This window comes from Maniola hyperantus, chromosome 16 (assembly GCF_902806685.2).
Source record: "Maniola hyperantus chromosome 16, iAphHyp1.2, whole genome shotgun sequence".
Lineage (NCBI taxonomy): Eukaryota > Metazoa > Arthropoda > Insecta > Lepidoptera > Nymphalidae > Maniola > Maniola hyperantus.
Genome location: NC_048551.1, coordinates 14,292,936 through 14,311,428, shown reverse-complemented (window position 1 = coordinate 14,311,428; position 18,493 = coordinate 14,292,936). Strand labels below are relative to the sequence as shown.

At 53.3% G+C, this 18,493-nt stretch overlaps 1 protein-coding gene across 5 annotated transcripts in view; it reads left to right on the top strand.

The window, feature by feature from the left end:
- eag (ether a go-go) overlaps positions 1–15,327 on the top strand; it is a 28,884-nt gene extending 13,557 nt beyond the window's left edge. For all 5 annotated transcript variants that reach the window (XM_069503774.1, XM_069503773.1, XM_034977220.2 and 2 more), the window contains 9 exons: positions 3,270–3,382; positions 6,622–6,863; positions 6,941–7,760; positions 8,127–8,326; positions 8,403–8,655; positions 8,720–9,285; positions 10,095–10,367; positions 11,537–11,743; positions 11,843–15,327. In XM_069503774.1, the coding sequence (XP_069359875.1) occupies positions 3,270–3,382; positions 6,622–6,863; positions 6,941–7,760; positions 8,127–8,326; positions 8,403–8,655; positions 8,720–9,285; positions 10,095–10,367; positions 11,537–11,743; positions 11,843–11,941 (2,773 nt within the window). In that variant the 3' untranslated portion in view covers positions 11,942–15,327. The remainder of the gene's footprint in view (positions 1–3,269; positions 3,383–6,621; positions 6,864–6,940; positions 7,761–8,126; positions 8,327–8,402; positions 8,656–8,719; positions 9,286–10,094; positions 10,368–11,536; positions 11,744–11,842) is intronic.
- Positions 15,328–18,493: the final 3,166 nt, after the last annotated feature.

The window sequence follows — 18,493 nt, the reverse complement described above, 5'->3', positions numbered from 1 at the left end:
GAGCTGACGTGTGTGTGTGTTGTGGCAGGTGCACGTGGATGTACGGCGAGCTGACGTGTGTGTGTGTTGTGGCAGGTGCACGTGGATGTCCGGCGAGCTGACGTGTGTGTGTGTTGTGGCAGGTGCACGTGGATGTCCGGTGAGCTGACGTGTGTGTGTGTTGTGGCAGGTGCACGTGGATGTGCGGCGAGCTGACGTGTGTGTGTGTTGTGGCAGGTGCACGTGGATGTGCGGCGAGCTGACGTGTGTGTGTGTTGTGGCAGGTGCACGTGGATGTGCGGCGAGCTGACGTGTGTGTGTGTTGTGGCAGGTGCACGTGGATGTACGGCGAGCTGACGTGTGTGTGTGTTGTGGCAGGTGCACGTGGATGTACGGCGAGCTGACGTGTGTGTGTGTTGTGGCAGGTGCACGTGGATGTGCGGCGAGCTGACGTGTGTGTGTGTTGTGGCAGGTGCACGTGGATGTGCGGCGAGCTGACGTGTGTGTGTGTTGTGGCAGGTGCACGTGGATGTGCGGCGAGCTGACGTGTGTGTGTGTTGTGGCAGGTGCACGTGGATGTACGGCGAGCTGACGTGTGTGTGTGTTGTGGCAGGTGCACGTGGATGTACGGCGAGCTGACGTGTGTGTGTGTTGTGGCAGGTGCACGTGGATGTACGGCGAGCTGACGTGTGTGTGTGTTGTGGCAGGTGCACGTGGATGTACGGCGAGCTGACGTGTGTGTGTGTTGTGGCAGGTGCACGTGGATGTACGGCGAGCTGACGTGTGTGTGTGTTGTGGCAGGTGCACGTGGATGTACGGCGAGCTGACGTGTGTGTGTGTTGTGGCAGGTGCACGTGGATGTACGGCGAGCTGACGTGTGTGTGTGTTGTGGCAGGTGCACGTGGATGTACGGCGAGCTGACGTGTGTGTGTGTTGTGGCAGGTGCACGTGGATGTACGGCGAGCTGACGTGTGTGTGTGTTGTGGCAGGTGCACGTGGATGTGCGGCGAGCTGACGTGTGTGTGTGTTGTGGCAGGTGCACGTGGATGTGCGGCGAGCTGACGTGTGTGTGTGTTGTGGCAGGTGCACGTGGATGTGCGGCGAGCTGACGTGTGTGTGTGTTGTGGCAGGTGCACGTGGATGTGCGGCGAGCTGACGTGTGTGTGTGTTGTGGCAGGTGCACGTGGATGTGCGGCGAGCTGACGTGTGTGTGTGTTGTGGCAGGTGCACGTGGATGTGCGGCGAGCTGACGTGTGTGTGTGTTGTGGCAGGTGCACGTGGATGTGCGGCGAGCTGACGTGTGTGTGTGTTGTGGCAGGTGCACGTGGATGTGCGGCGAGCTGACGTGTGTGTGTGTTGTGGCAGGTGCACGTGGATGTACGGCGAGCTGACGTGTGTGTGTGTTGTGGCAGGTGCACGTGGATGTACGGCGAGCTGACGTGTGTGTGTGTTGTGGCAGGTGCACGTGGATGTACGGCGAGCTGACGTGTGTGTGTGTTGTGGCAGGTGCACGTGGATGTACGGCGAGCTGACGTGTGTGTGTGTTGTGGCAGGTGCACGTGGATGTACGGCGAGCTGACGTGTGTGTGTGTTGTGGCAGGTGCACGTGGATGTACGGCGAGCTGACGTGTGTGTGTGTTGTGGCAGGTGCACGTGGATGTACGGCGAGTTGACGTGTGTGTGTGTTGTGGCAGGTGCACGTGGATGTACGGCGAGTTGACGTGTGTGTGTGTTGTGGCAGGTGCACGTGGATGTACGGCGAGCTGACGTGTGTGTGTGTTGTGGCAGGTGCACGTGGATGTACGGCGAGCTGACGTGTGTGTGTGTTGTGGCAGGTGCACGTGGATGTACGGCGAGTTGACGTGTGTGTGTGTTGTGGCAGGTGCACGTGGATGTACGGCGAGCTGACGTGTGTGTGTGTTGTGGCAGGTGCACGTGGATGTACGGCGAGCTGACGTGTGTGTGTGTTGTGGCAGGTGCACGTGGATGTACGGCGAGTTGACGTGTGTGTGTGTTGTGGCAGGTGCACGTGGATGTACGGCGAGCTGACGTGTGTGTGTGTTGTGGCAGGTGCACGTGGATGTACGGCGAGTTGACGTGTGTGTGTGTTGTGGCAGGTGCACGTGGATGTACGGCGAGTTGACGTGTGTGTGTGTTGTGGCAGGTGCACGTGGATGTACGGCGAGCTGACGTGTGTGTGTTGTGGCAGGTGCACGTGGATGTACGGCGAGCTGACGTGTGTGTGTGTTGTGGCAGGTGCACGTGGATGTACGGCGAGTTGACGTGTGTGTGTGTTGTGGCAGGTGCACGTGGATGTACGGCGAGTTGACGTGTGTGTGTGTTGTGGCAGGTGCACGTGGATGTACGGCGAGCTGACGTGTGTGTGTGTTGTGGCAGGTGCACGTGGATGTACGGCGAGTTGACGTGTGTGTGTGTTGTGGCAGGTGCACGTGGATGTACGGCGAGTTGACGTGTGTGTGTGTTGTGGCAGGTGCACGTGGATGTGCGGCGAGCTGACGTGTGTGTGTGTTGTGGCAGGTGCACGTGGATGTACGGCGAGCTGACGTGTGTGTGTGTTGTGGCAGGTGCACGTGGATGTACGGCGAGCTGACGTGTGTGTGTGTTGTGGCAGGTGCACGTGGATGTACGGCGAGTTGACGTGTGTGTGTGTTGTGGCAGGTGCACGTGGATGTGCGGCGAGCTGACGTGTGTGTGTGTTGTGGCAGGTGCACGTGGATGTACGGCGAGCTGACGTGTGTGTGTGTTGTGGCAGGTGCACGTGGATGTACGGCGAGCTGACGTGTGTGTGTGTTGTGGCAGGTGCACGTGGATGTACGGCGAGTTGACGTGTGTGTGTGTTGTGGCAGGTGCACGTGGATGTGCGGCGAGCTGACGTGTGTGTGTGTTGTGGCAGGTGCACGTGGATGTACGGCGAGCTGACGTGTGTGTGTGTTGTGGCAGGTGCACGTGGATGTACGGCGAGCTGACGTGTGTGTGTGTTGTGGCAGGTGCACGTGGATGTACGGCGAGCTGACGTGTGTGTGTGTTGTGGCAGGTGCACGTGGATGTACGGCGAGTTGACGTGTGTGTGTGTTGTGGCAGGTGCACGTGGATGTGCGGCGAGCTGACGTGTGTGTGTGTTGTGGCAGGTGCACGTGGATGTACGGCGAGCTGACGTGTGTGTGTGTTGTGGCAGGTGCACGTGGATGTACGGCGAGCTGACGTGTGTGTGTGTTGTGGCAGGTGCACGTGGATGTACGGCGAGCTGACGTGTGTGTGTGTTGTGGCAGGTGCACGTGGATGTACGGCGAGCTGACGGAGAAGGAGGCGGTGGAGCGCGTGGACCGCGCGCTGGACCACCACCTCGCCGACCAGTTCGAGATCCTGCTCTACAAGAAGAACCGTACGTCCAGCGCACGCCGCTGCGACTGCAGCTCTTCGGACACTGCAGCTGTTGACGCGACGACGGGCAGATGTAACAATGCAGACTTACGCAATGAACGTCTCTTGGCATTCTTACTTCAGCCGGCTCGTAGCATGCTGCCGTGTCTTGCGCGTCGCCCTGAGCGCGCACCACTGAGCGCTCATGTCGTCTTCATTTATTTATTTTCATCCTGAAAGACGTGTCCGAAGAACTCTAATTGTGATTACTTCCCACACAAAACAATGATAATATGACAAACACAAAAAGGTCGTGAGCGATACCATGTCAGTAACGTGTCACCTGCGAGACACATTCCGTTGTATGTGCCGTGTTCCGGCGACTAACCGGAGCGCTAACAAGCGACCCCGGCTCAGCTGGCCCCTCCGTCGTGAGCGATACCATGTCAGTAACGTGTCACCTGCGAGACACATTCCGTTGTATGTGCCGTGTTCCGGCGACTAACCGGAGCGCTAACAACCGACCCCGGCTCAGCTGGCCCCTCCGTCGTGAGCGATACCATGTCAGTAACGTGTCACCTGCGAGACACATTCCGTTGTATGTGCCGTGTTCCGGCGACTAACCGGAGCGCTAACAAGCGACCCCGGCTCAGCTGGCCCCTCCGTCGTGAGCGATACCATGTCAGTAACGTGTCACCTGCGAGACACATTCCGTTGTATGTGCCGTGTTCCGGCGACTAACCGGAGCGCTAACAACCGACCCCGGCTCAGCTGGCCCCTCCGTCGTGAGCGATACCATGTCAGTAACGTGTCACCTGCGAGACACATTCCGTTGTATGTGCCGTGTTCCGGCGACTAACCGGAGCGCTAACAAGCGACCCCGGCTCAGCTGGCCCCTCCGTCGTGAGCGATACCATGTCAGTAACGTGTCACCTGCGAGACACATTCCGTTGTATGTGCCGTGTTCCTGGCGTCTGGCTCAGCTGGCCCCTCCGTCGTGAGCGATTCAAATTCAAATTGAAATTCAAATTTCTTTATTGCGAATATGCGATACCATCTCAGGTGTACGTACGCGGCCAAAAGTGATGAACATCGATCTTTAGAAGGAGATAGCTGCTTTGTAGAGCAATGTCTCGGTATGAGTGACAGAGACAACGCTCTACAAAGCTGAAATGTCATTCTAAATGTATTCATTCATTCATCATTCATGTATATTGCAAAATATATAGACGACTTTACGATCGAGCAAGCTCGCAGTCACCTACGGCAAAAGCAACTAAGATGTTCAGTTCCCCGACGAACGTCTGGATTCACGAGTAGACATTTTACAGCTGCGGCACCGAAACTATTCAATAACGTTCCGCTGGAGGTATCTAATCTGACTTTATGTGCCCAGCGCCCATCCTTAAAGAAAAAACTAAAATTCGATGTAAAGAAATTTCATCTAGAATGCTCTTTTGAAAGTTTCTTCTTTATAGTTAACAAGATCTGTTGAAACGAATGCTTTAATTGAATACAATTTATCCTATCTATTTAAATTATATATCTAAACTCCGTAGGCATTAACAGTTGCACTAACTATAATATAATTTCATTACCTTTATTTCTGTATAATATTACACACCAAATAACAATTCATATTAACTTTTTTTTTTTCGACGTAAAAGAGTGAACATTTAATTACACCACACTTTTAGACCAAAGCACTAGATAAAAACCGAGACTGGTGTTTGCAATTTGCAGCCCAAATAGACCGTAGTCTGTGCTAGGGCTGACAAAGATCAACGACCTCACACGATTTATATATTTTAGGTAGGTACCTGCTTATTAGGTGTTCTTCTTTCTTCTTTGGGGCTATACAGGTCCTTGCTATCCCTCAATCACTGCGACCGTCTCCGATCTATTGTGTTTGCCTCCACTTCACACCTGTGGCCGCCAGATACAGCAGCACCTTCTTGACTGGAATTGAAGTAACATCCTCAGGATAAATGATGTGTCTCCCTAAGTGGATGCCACGTTTGTGCATCAGAGCAGGGCAGAAGCAGATAATGTGCATCGGAGTGTCGGGAGACTCGTGGCACAGCCTGCAGGTGTCCGAGCCCTGGAGCTTAAGGTTATACATGTGCCTTTTCAGGCCACAGTGACCCCTTAAAGCTCGCACCAGGATGCACAGATTACTTCTGTAAAGCGCCAGCACCTCAGATGCTACCTTCTTGTTGAAGGATTTGACCAGCGCTTTCGAGTGGTTTAACCCTGGCAAGTTTCTCCAGCGGTTGAGTGTGTCATAGTAGCAATAGGTTACAAGGGTAAGTTGAACCAGGCTTTTAGGTATACCGCAGACGGGCTCTGGGCCTATCTGACGTGCCTTTGCGCCTGATTTTGCCAGAATGTCCGCACTTTCGTTGCCTACTATTCCAGCGTGCCCTGGCACCCATCGTAGAACCACCCTGTTGTGTTGGGCCAGGGTGTTTAAGCTTACTCTTCAGTTTTCAACCAGTCTCGAGTTAACAACCTCTGAAGACAAAGCTGAAAGAGCTGCTTGGCTATCCGAATGAATGTAAATCGTTTTATTGACGTGGTTGTGTTGCAGGATGGTTTCCACACATATTATTATGGCGTATACCTCCGCCTGGAAGACAGATGCATAGGCCCCCAGGTTACGGTACAGTGTGACCCTGGGTTTCTCTCCATAAATTCCACATCCTACGTCTTTGCCTGACTTTGAGCCATCGGTGTACCATTTCAAACAGCCCGGTTTTTAGGTGTTAGTTAACCTTAGGTACATACAAAAATATTTATACAAAACATTCATACTAGCATTCATACAAAACTGTACCTACCTTTTTATTTCATTTTAAACTACCATTTAGTGTTCTTTCTTCTTTAAATAAAATAATTTAGTTAAATTAAGGTAAAAAATTAAATTATAATATCATATCGTGAATGCTAGTATGAATGTTTTGTATGAAAGGTTAACTAACACCTAATAAGTAGGTCTACCTACCTAAATATATATATAAATCGTGTGAGGTCGTTGATCTTTGTCAGCCCTAGCACAGACTACGGTCTATTTGGGCTGCAAATTGCAAACACCAGTCTTGGTTTTTATCTAGTGCTTTGGTCTAAAAGTGTGGTGTGAAATGTTCACTTTTCATTACGTCGAAAAAAAAGGCCGATGTTCATCACTTTCGGCCACGTACTGTACATTATTTTGACATTGGGTACGTGTATAGAAATGCATTACATGGCGTGATGGCGCAGGCACGCCGCTGTGGCTGCTGGTGCACGTGGCGCCCATCCGCAACGAGCGCGAGCTGGTGGTGCTGTTCCTGCTCACGTTCCGCGACATCACCGCGCTCAAGCAGCCCATCGACGCCGACGACCCCAAGGGCGGGCTGTCCAAGTTCGCGAAGCTGGCGCGCAGCGTGACGCGCTCGCGCTCCGTGCTGGTGTCGGCGCTGCCGGCGCTCAAGGAGCCGGCGCGCACGAGCCAGCTGGCGCACGTCAGTACCTGCGTCCTGGCTAGTGGCTAGCGGCTGGCCGGACGAGCGCCGCATGTATCGCGTGTGTCGTGTCGCAGGTGATGTCGCTGTCGGGCGACGTGCTGCCGCAGTACCGGCAGGAGGCGCCCAAGACGCCGCCGCACATCCTGCTGCACTACTGCGCGTTCAAGGCCATCTGGGACTGGATCATCCTGTGCCTCACCTTCTACACGGCCATCATGGTGCCGTACAACGTGGCCTTCAAGAACAAGACGAGCGAGGACGTGTCGCTGCTCGTCATCGACTCCATCGTGGACGTGGTGTTCTTCATCGACATCGTGCTGAACTTCCACACCACGTTCGTGGGCGCGGGCGGCGAGGTGGTGAGCGACCCCAAGGTGATCCGCCGCAACTACTTCAAGTCGTGGTTCCTCATCGACCTGCTGTCGTGCCTGCCCTACGACGTGTTCAACGCCTTCGACCACGACGAGGACGGCATCGGCAGCCTGTTCTCGGCGCTCAAGGTGGTGCGCCTGCTGCGCCTGGGCCGCGTGGTGCGCAAGCTGGACCGCTACCTGGAGTACGGCGCCGCCATGCTCATCTTGCTGCTGTGCTTCTACATGCTGGTGGCGCACTGGCTGGCGTGCGTGTGGTACAGCATCGGCCGTTCCGACGCCGACTCGGGCCTGCAGTACTCGTGGCTGTGGAAGCTGGCCAACGTGACGCAGAGCCCGTACGCGTACGTGTGGTCCAACGAGTCGGACGGGCCCGAGCTGGTGAACGGGCCGTCGCGCAAGACCATGTACGTCACGGCGCTGTACTTCACCATGACGTGCATGACCTCCGTGGGCTTCGGCAACGTGGCCGCCGAGACCGATAACGAGAAGATCTTCACCATCTGCATGATGATCGTGGCAGGTGCGGAACCTCTTCTCTTATTAGCCGGAGCACGGCGCGACCCCCGCGCAGCGCGCTGCGGCGGGCGCCGCGCCCTCCCCGCCGCCTCCCTGCCGCCTCCCCCACTCCCACACCCCCACACCCGCATGCTTTCCAATATTTGGTTATCGAGTAGACTTCCCGTGGCTTCCGTTAAGTGATACTATATGACCCCCCCCCTCACTCCCCCGTGTGCAGGCCCACGAAGCGTCGCGGTGAGCAGTGGTCGTGGCGCTCGCGTCGCGTTCCGCCGGTGAGTCGGAACGGACCGAGTGTTGTGTGCGAGGTATTTAGGTAGGGCTGACATACGAACACTCCTGTAACGGTTCAGCATTGTGATGTTGGCAGCGCTGCTGTATGCGACCATCTTCGGCCACGTGACCACCATCATCCAGCAGATGACGTCGGCCACGGCCAAGTACCACGACATGCTCAACAACGTGCGCGAGTTCATGAAGCTGCACGAGGTGCCCAAGGCGCTGAGCGAGCGCGTCATGGACTACGTGGTGTCCACGTGGGCCATGACCAAGGGGCTGGACACGGACAAGGTGAGCACCGCCGGCCGCCGCCCCGCCCCGCTCCGCGCCGCACCCGCTTGCCTCACGCCCGGCCGTCTGCCCGCAGGTGCTCAACTACTGCCCCAAGGACATGAAGGCCGACATCTGCGTGCACCTCAACCGCAAGGTGTTCAACGAGCACCCCGCCTTCCGCCTTGCGTCCGACGGCTGCCTGCGCGCGCTGGCCATGCACTTCCACATGTCGCACTCGGCGCCCGGCGACCTGCTCTACCACACGGGCGAGTCCATCGACTCGCTGTGCTTCATCGTCACCGGCAGCCTCGAGGTCATCCAGGACGACGAGGTGGTGGCCATCCTGGGTGAGTGTGCGCCCGTCCCCACCGCCCGCGCCCTGCGCCCCTCACCCGCCCCCTCTCTGCGCAGGCAAGGGCGACGTGTTCGGCGACTCGTTCTGGAAGGACAGCGCCGTGGGGCAGTCGGCCGCCAACGTGCGCGCGCTCACCTACTGCGACCTGCACACCATCAAGCGTGACCGCCTGCTGGAGGTGCTGGACTTCTACCAGGCCTTCGCCAACAGCTTCGCGCGCAACCTCACGCTCACCTACAACCTGCGCCACCGCCTCATCTTCCGCAAGGTGGCGGACGTGCGGCGCGAGCGCGAGCTCATGGAGCGCCGCAAGCGCGAGCCGCAGCTGGAGCAGGCGCAGGACCACCTCGTGCGCAAGATCTTCTCGCGCTTCCGCCGCGAGCGCAGCGTGGCCGCCGCGCCGCCGCCGCGCGCCGCGCCGCCGCCCGCGCCGCCCGACGCCGAGCGCGGCGACGACGACGCCCGTGGCAGCGGCGGCGGCGCGGCGCGCGGCAAGTGGGGGCGCCTGCTGGCGGGTGGCTCGCTGGACGCGGGCGAGGCGCCGCGCGCTGCCTTCGCGCGCTCGCTCAGCGCGCGTGGCGCCGCGCCCGACGCCCGCCCCGCCGCCGCGGTGGCGCTCAAGGTGACGTTCCCTTCCCTTCTACTTTACGATTGAACAATATTTTTTTTTAATTTTATTTCGACATAATGAACAGTGAACATTTAATTACACCACACTTTTAGACCAAAGCACTAGATAAAAACCGAGACTGGTGTTTGCAATTTGCAGCCCAAATAGACCGTAGTCTGTGCTAGGGCTGACAAAGATCAACGACCTCACACGATTTATATATTTTAGGTAGGTACCTACTTATTGGGTGTTAGTTAACCTTTATACAAAACACTACCTAGCTTGATTTTCCGGGATAAAAATTGTTAATGTGTAAATGTTAATATGAATTGTTATTTAGTGTGTTATATTATACAGAAATAAAGCTAATGAAACTATATTATAGTTAGTGCAACTGTTAATGCCTACGGAGTTTAGATATATAATTTAAATAGATAGGATTTTTTTTTTGTAAATATAAGTTTTTTAGTGATAAGTTTTTCTATATGTATATACTATAATACTATATAGTTTTTTTGTATTTAAGTTGTGATATCCAATATTTTTGTATACGTTCAATAAATGTATGAAGTTTGCCTATGTTCTTTTGGGATAAATTGTATTAATTTTTTTTTTAAAAAGAATATTAGCCATGTTAAATGACTAATATTCCCCTTTCCTCTCCAACTAAGCGTCAGGCTTGTGCTAGGAGTAGGTACGACAATAGTGCAACGGGCGGGGTTTGAACCGTCGACCTTTCGGTTTTCAGTCCACTCCTTTACCGGTTGAGTTATTGAGGCTCATATGAAATGAAACGATAATTGCCTTCGCGTAATTCACAGACTGCCTTCGGGCGCGGCCGCGCGGGCAGCGTGCTGGGCGCGGCGCCGCGGCGCGAGCCCATCGACGAGGAAGTGGACGACCGCAAGGCGAGCATCCCGCCCGCCCCCGCGCAGCCCGCGCCCGCGCCGCCGGCGCCCGCCCCCGCCCCCGCGCCCGCCCTCGCGCTGCCCACTCCCGCTGCCGCCGCCGCGCCCGCGCCGTCGCCGCACGACGCGGCGCTGGCGGAGCTGCGGCGCGACGTGCGCAACGAGGTGCAACGACTGCAGCAAAAGGTTCCATCGCACTTTGATTTGATGTTCAAAATCTTAATTTATTATTGTATCGATCACGAATTTTAACCGACTTCCAAAAAGGTTCTCAATTCGGCCCGTTTTTTTTAATGTTTGTCGTAGTTCATTTATAGTGTAGGCACCGAGCGAATGCTTGGACTCCATGTCCCAACTCCTCAATGTGATGATGTAGGGTACGGCACTCCTAAACTATAGAATATAGTAGTAAAATATAGTTTTAGTAATGTATGAATATATATATAGTATAGTATATAATATAATATAATATAGTATGAATGAGGTCGATGAACTTTGTCAGCCCTAGCACAGACTACGGTCTATTTGGGCTGCAAACTGCCAACACCAGTCGCGGCTTTTTGTCTAGTGCTTTGGTCTGGAAGTGTGGTGTGAATTATTCGCTTTTTTTTTTTTGTCTAAATAAAAAAATAAATAAAAAATAAAAAATAAATAGAGATTCAGGAGGATGCAATCATTACTCGTGTTGCTGACAGTCGGCCATCCAAATTGGTCGTTTGACCTCGAGCGACTGACAACGAAACGGCAGATTTACATTATTGCATTGCTGTAAGTATAATAGGGTATTTTTCCTTATTTTTAGTGTCTCAATTTGATGCCAAGCTGATAATGAATTACCGAAAAAACAGAAATTTTATTCGATCGATAAATGCTAAAATGCGTTTAAATTATGCATTTCAAACCCCGCGAAAACGCTAGTCGCGATTGTGTTTCGGTTCCAGACGTCTACAATTTTGCGTGTTTTGAATGTTTAGGATTGATATTTTTAAATTTCTCTTTCTCGCTTGGTGTAAAATGCCCTATTTCTATGTTCTATTAATTATACAAATTCTGTATTAATTATTTATATACCCGAGGACCAGCCCCCCAATTGTGTAAGAATAACCATTTCATGGCTATCGCAATCGTCAAGAAATTCTGCCCTTTGATTGGTTGATTCGCTGTTTACATTTTTTCACAGCCAATCAAAGGGCAGAGTTCTTGACGATTGCGATAGCCATGAAATGGTTATTCTTACACAATCGGGGGGCAGGATTGTTAACCTATGTGTAACTATTGTATAATTCTTTGAATTTGTCCTGTGTCGCTAAGAATTTAAGTTATTTTACTTTATTTACAATCTTCGACTGCAACAGCTGGGCCGCGTTGAAGAACTCCTGACCCTGCTCGCTTCCCGGCTCGGCGCCGACCCCGCCGAGGCCGCGGCGGACGTGGCTGAGCGGACCGAGCGGACCGAGCGGGCCGAGCGCCCCGACCGGCTGGAGCGCACCGAGCGAGGCGAGCGTGTCGACCGACTGGACCGAACCGACTCCACCGCTCTCGCTAGGAAGCGACGGACGAAGGTGTGTGCGTCCCGCGCTCGGGGCGAGCGGCACGAGCCGCGCCACGCCGCACCGCGCCGGCTCGGCACGCACTGAACGTTTCCCGTTTGGATGTTTCAGGCGCGCAGCAAAGGCGCCGCGCCCCTAGCGCCCACGCCAACGACGCCTGGCGAGCCGCCAAGCAGCCCGGCGACGGCGCGGCGCCGTGACTTCGTGTAGCGCGCGGCGGCGGGCGGCGCGGCCCAGTAGCGCGCCGCCCGCCCTCTGCTCGCCGCAGTGGCGTGAGGGCGCGCCGCGGAGCAGCGGCGACGAGGCGCGGGCTCGGAGCCGTGTCCTGCACGACATACTGACTTTTTAACATATTTTTTTCGCTTTAAACATAAGTAAAAAGAATCGTCGCCGAGTGGAACGGCCTGCTCGGCGAGCGGCGCGGCGAGCGGCGCGGCGCGCGTGGTGTGTACTCGAGCTGCGGATCGGTGTCGATCCGTGCTATCGAGTTGTCGGCGGTGCGCCGATGTTTGATAAGCTTTATTCTGCTTTTTATTAGTTAATAATAACGTTTGAGTAGTGCAGTCGGTCGAGCGGCGAGCCCGCCGCCGCGCTCGCCACGCCGCTCGCCGCGCCGCTCGCCGCGCCGCACGCCGCACTCCGCGAGCGAGGCACCGACTGCCTGTTGTATAGCAATATATTACTAACGATATACATACCTACCTAGACTATTTTAAGTGTTTGTAAAAATATATAAATAAAGTATAAATAATATAAATATACACCTTTATCGGAAAGCGAAACTCTTTCACGATTTATTTTGAATTGTATTTTCAAACGTGATCACTCACCAGTCACCGACCAATTGATATTTTCTTACTCTCGCAAACTACCAACTTATATTATGATATTCTGGTATCGATGTAATATTACAAGACTCTGTAGGTACCTGCGGCCCGCTGTAGCCCGCTGTAGCCCGCTGTAGCCCGCCGTAGCCCACTGTAGCCCGCTGCATGGGGCTCTGCGCCGACGAAACGGCGTTCAATTATACCTACCTACGTTATGATTAAGTAGAAAGTATAATGTAAATGATGATCTCAGTAATGTAAGCACAATATGTGTGGAGCAATCGTAGATTATAATTATTATTTCCAACGATCAAAATGCCTTGTTATCTAATAAAGAGTTTATTTGGCTAGAATTAATTATACATATTTATGTCGTAAGTGTCGACTCGGTCGTGATACATATCTAACACTAATTGTGGCGCAATTACGGTCAAACGGACAACATCCCACACTAGGATAACCCCTCACCTCCCATGGCCCCACCAACCTCGCGGTTATATGGGCCGAAACGCGGGAGGGCGCCCGTTCGGTACTTGCTCGGTGGCTCTTTCCCGGGGCGCCTTCTTGACTCCCTACAAATTCTTTCTATCCTTTCCTTGTCAGTTGTCCCTTTTCGTCTTTCTCCCCTTTCTGGGGCAGACGTACACAACACGCAGATCCCCGCGTGCCCCGCGGTCCGGATCCTTCCTCAAAAACCCACTGGTCCACGATCACGGTCCGAGCTGTTCCGCATCTTGTGCCAGTGGTGCGCGAACTCCCGTAGCTTGGTCAAGAGGATCAAAGCGGGCCTCTGGGACCGGACCAACGACGTCCGCACAACATAGAGCGTCGCCCTCTCGGCCCAACACGCCGCAGCAGACGCGACCGATGCTACATAGGTGCCGTGATAGAGAACGCGCAACGCGGGGTATCGAATGCCCCAGGAAGAGGCCGACACGCGCGACATGTTCCCGAAGCAATTAGCGGCGCGCTCGATCGCGCATGCTCGGCGAAAGACAGACTTGAGTCGATCGTTACGCCCAGTACGACGGCAGACCGCACCGCCCTGATCGACGCACCACCGAGTTTGATGAGCGGAGCCCGCTGGAGCCTACCCCTGAGCGTTACCGTCTGCGATTTCGCAGGGGCAAAGAAGAGGCGGTTCCTTTGGGCCCAATCCTCAAATAAGGAGATGGAGTCGGCCGCAGCAGACTCGATCTTCGGTCGCCGACGATCATGCCTACTCGCCGTCTGCTGAAGTAGTCAGCGAGCATGCGGTAGACGTTGGGCGGGCACCCACCCCGCCTTCAGCATGATCATGGGCCACCAGGCGGTGTCGAAGGCGCCAGAGATGTCACACGCGCTTGACCATCCTCGCAGTGATGCCGTCGATTCCCGGAGCCGTGTTAGGCAGAGACCTAACTATGACCTGCAGTCTGTCCCTAGTCAGTGGAGGCGCGACGCAGCCAGTCGGGGAAATGGAGGCCGCTATCACACTAGGATAGAATAAGGATCGTCCGAGCCGCCGCGTGGTGCCGCTGCGGCACCCTGTCACTCTGACGTAACCTCCCCCCGCAGCCCGCGCCGCCCCCGCACGTCCCCCCACTCGTCACGCGGTGCTCAGTGTCTGCGGCACGGCCGGCGCGCCGTCAGCGGCACCCTGTCACTCTGACGTAACCTCCCCCCGCAGCCCGCGCCGCCCTCCCACGTCCCCCCACTCGTCACGCGGTGCTCAGTGTCTGCGGCACGGCCGGCGCGCCGTCAGCGGTACCCTGTCACTCTGACGTAACCTCCCCCCGCAGCCCGCGCCGCCCCCGCACGTCCCCCCACTCGTCACGCGGTGCTCAGTGTCTGCGGCACGGCCGGCGCGCCGTCAGCGGCACCCTGTCACTCTGACGTAACCTCCCCCCGCAGCCCGCGCCGCCCCCGCACGTCCCCCCACTCGTCACGCGGTGCTCAGTGTCTGCGGCACGGCCGGCGCGCCGTCAGCGGCACCCTGTCACTCTGACGTAACCTCCCCCCGCAGCCCGCGCCGCCCTCCCACGTCCCCCCACTCGTCACGCGGTGCTCAGTGTCTGCGGCACGGCCGGCGCGCCGTCAGCGGTACCCTGTCACTCTGACGTAACCTCCCCCCGCAGCCCGCGCCGCCCCCGCACGTCCCCCCACTCGTCACGCGGTGCTCAGTGTCTGCGGCACGGCCGGCGCGCCGTCAGCGGCACCCTGTCACTCTGACGTAACCTCCCCCCGCAGCCCGCGCCGCCCTCCCACGTCCCCCCACTCGTCACGCGGTGCTCAGTGTCTGCGGCACGGCCGGCGCGCCGTCAGCGGTACCCTGTCACTCTGACGTAACCTCCCCCCGCAGCCCGCGCCGCCCCCGCACGTCCCCCCACTCGTCACGCGGTGCTCAGTGTCTGCGGCACGGCCGGCGCGCCGTCAGCGGCACCCTGTCACTCTGACGTAACCTCCCCCCGCAGCCCGCGCCGCCCTCCCACGTCCCCCCACTCGTCACGCGGTGCTCAGTGTCTGCGGCACGGCCGGCGCGCCGTCAGCGGTACCCTGTCACTCTGACGTAACCTCCCCCCGCAGCCCGCGCCGCCCCCGCACGTCGTTCTGGTCCACATCCGACCTTAGTTATACTATATCCGACATCCGACACAAAGTGACGGGGTACCGCTGACGGCACCGCACACACCTGCTGCTAAGTGATAACACAAATGTAAGGCTCCAGGCACACTGCCGCGCCAGCGCTCCTATTGTCTTTACGATGAGAAATACATCCATATGAAACTATTGGTTTGTTTTATTTATTACATTGTAATTTCTTGTGCAACTGAAAAAGGGAAAAACCAAAAAACGTCAATCACTCATCACCTCAACCCATCGCCCGCCAGCCCACTACACGGATGTAATTTGAGAATAAGCAGGTTTCGGCCCTAGTTCACCACGCTAACCGAGTGTATAAATTATAAGTCTGCCATAAACTATTATGATTTGCTAATATCAATTCAAATCAATTTCAATCAGATCACTTCATTACTCGACTTTTTTGTCAAATCACTTGTAACCCCAAAGAATAATATACTTACAGGAAATTATAGAACTTATAATACAAAGAGCACTCTTGTATTTCGGAACCATTGGCACATGATGCGAGTTCACAGACACCTAATGACAGATATAAAAAATATAATATGTACTGGCTCGCACGAGGAGGAAGGAGGATAAGGATGAAGAGAGAAGGAGGATGACCAATAATTACTATTATTAATCCTCAGCCGACATCAGAATGTAGTAATTAACCACTAGGTACTTTAATCAAAGTTCTTTACAATTAGTTCTCAGCACTTCGGACAAACAACCTATCGGATAAGTCAGGATTTACTTACGTGAACCAGGCCGCATATGTGAACTAACGATATTCTTGTGTTATCAAATTACATGAACTATCCTCAATTACAATCATTGTAATTCTCACGTCTTGCACAGGGAAAACTGCAGAGCAAGGTAACCTAACCCTACCTAAGTCGCCTCCACATCACTCCTTATAGCGACACCTTCGCCAACCTCTAAATAAAAATAAATAAATAAATAAACTCGTTACAAACCATGGGTCCGCGCGCCCGCCGAATGCTTTCCCACTCGCTCTCTACTAACTGCACTGTTCTACAAACACGTCATCGAGTAGCCGCCTACGCAAGAAGCGGCGATCCGCGAGTATAAAAGAGCGCGCCCGCCGGTGTGAAGATCATTCCGAGCCACAGAGTACTTGTTCCGAGCTTAGCGACCGGTCTTAGAGCGATAGCCACGCAGTCCTCTAAGACTAGTCGGGTTAAGGAGTGCGGTAGCTACCTGCAGCCCACTCCGACACCCAGTCGAGGCCACGAACGCGATAGCCCCTGCAGTCCGTTCTTCCGCCTCCAGCTTAGGTTATTGTTCACCAATTTTATATTGTTACGTGTATTGTATAAATAAAAATAAATAAAATAAAAATATTTTATTTCAGGTCTGGGGGGACCCATATAAAAATTTAAAAATTACAATATGTATAAACAATATTTACCATTTCTATTATTATTAGATTATTAGTAGTATGCAGTCTTGACATGAATCCTGCCCTCGACCTACGCATTACCGCATAAAAGTCGTCAACCCTGTGCATCGCAAACATACCCGACGCGCTGCACCTCCACGGCAGCCCTAGCAGAGCTCGAAACGCGTTGTTGTACTGCACTCTGAGAGCGTCAAAAGTGGCTTTAGTATAGTCGTACCAGAGCTGAGAGGTGTAGAGCGCCTGGCAGTAGGCTTTGAACAGGGTGACCTTTACTTGTCGGGAACAGCGGGTGAACCGCCTAGCCAGCATGTTGCTTTTTGCCGCCAGAGACCGTCTCTGTCTCTCTAGGTCCTCATTGTCTTTCATCGTGTCGCTTAATACATGTCCTAGATATTTGAATTTAGTAACATATTGCAGTTCGGAGCCACATAGTCTTATGGGCAGAACATTTTCTGGGCCTTTTTTGTATTTGAATATCATAACTTTAGTTTTTGTAACATTATACAATAAACCATGTTTTTCCGCATATTTTTCACAGATTTCAATAAGGCTACGCAGGCCGCAGACCGAGGGACTGAGCAGGGCCATGTCGTCGGCGTAGCTCAGATTGTTGACGCTAACGCCTCCAATCTGGCAGCCAACCCTAGCCCCGCTCAGTTCCCCGATCAGTTCATTTACATTGTACCGGGTGTTAAAAAAAATTATTTATGATAGAAATGAGTGAAATGAAACTGCGTAAATAGCACACGGTAGGATTTAATAATATAAAATGTTGGTACAGAAAACTACCGCGGCTTAGCTCGTAGGTCGGCACACAAAATTTGTAGGGTCGTGGTGTTACGTTGATTTCGGCCTTTGCCCTAGCGGCAGTAATGTGTACTCCCCTCGTGTTGTCGGCCTCGTAGATGGTGTGAGGCCGGGAGTTCGGTGTCAGCAGATGTTGCCGTGGGTACCCGACGGTGCTGACTAGATGATGGGGTTTAAACCCGCCTTTAAATCCAAACTTCGCCCCTGGAAATGATAACCAAGGTGGGTTATCCTCTGGCATATAAATTTCCGTTCTGGAATCGAACCCGGGTCCGTGTCGAACACAGAAGGTAAGTACTTCAACATGACAGAATTGCCGGTGTGGCGATATCAGAACGGAGATTACAATGATTTGGCTAAATAAACGGCTGAAGGCCCAAAATATTGAAAATAATGAAATTATTCACAAAAATATAAAAAAGAGGGTTGTCAAAATAATTTTACAATGATGATGCAATCTAGATTGAAAATTACTAATGAATTGGCAAATAAACTACGCTAATCGTTAATGCAAAGGTTGAAATTAACTACTAAGGTTATGATTATTAAAATAAGCAAGTAGAATAATCGAAATTTGAAAAATAACTAAGTATGCAACGTGGTGAAAAAAAATGACAATGAAACAATTACGATTTACATGTTTGAGTACCATCCAAAACTTACCCGTAAACGGGAGCGTAAGAGCACTGCATAATATATTTAAATTAGAGAAAACATTTCGATAACGCACATTTTAAAGGCGTCGCGTCCACCATAAAAAAAGGTGGACGCAACAAAAAAAACTTACACACCCAGCGTCAAGACGCGCCGGGTGCATAATGGCGGTCTGTCAATCAAACCAACTTCAAGCCGTTCTATTCGACCTGACGTATAAAACAAGCAACAGCAAAGATTGCGTTTGGAAATGGGTGTTGCTATTTGCAACGCCTAAATTTAATAACACAGTGTATATGAATTTAAAAAAATACAAAATTACGTTTAAAAATATGATTTATAATAATAAATTAGATAAAATTATAATATAAATAATAAATTCATGTAACGCTTCGTTACATTACCCCCCTTCGCACGTAAGGATTTTATTTTAAAAATAAAATC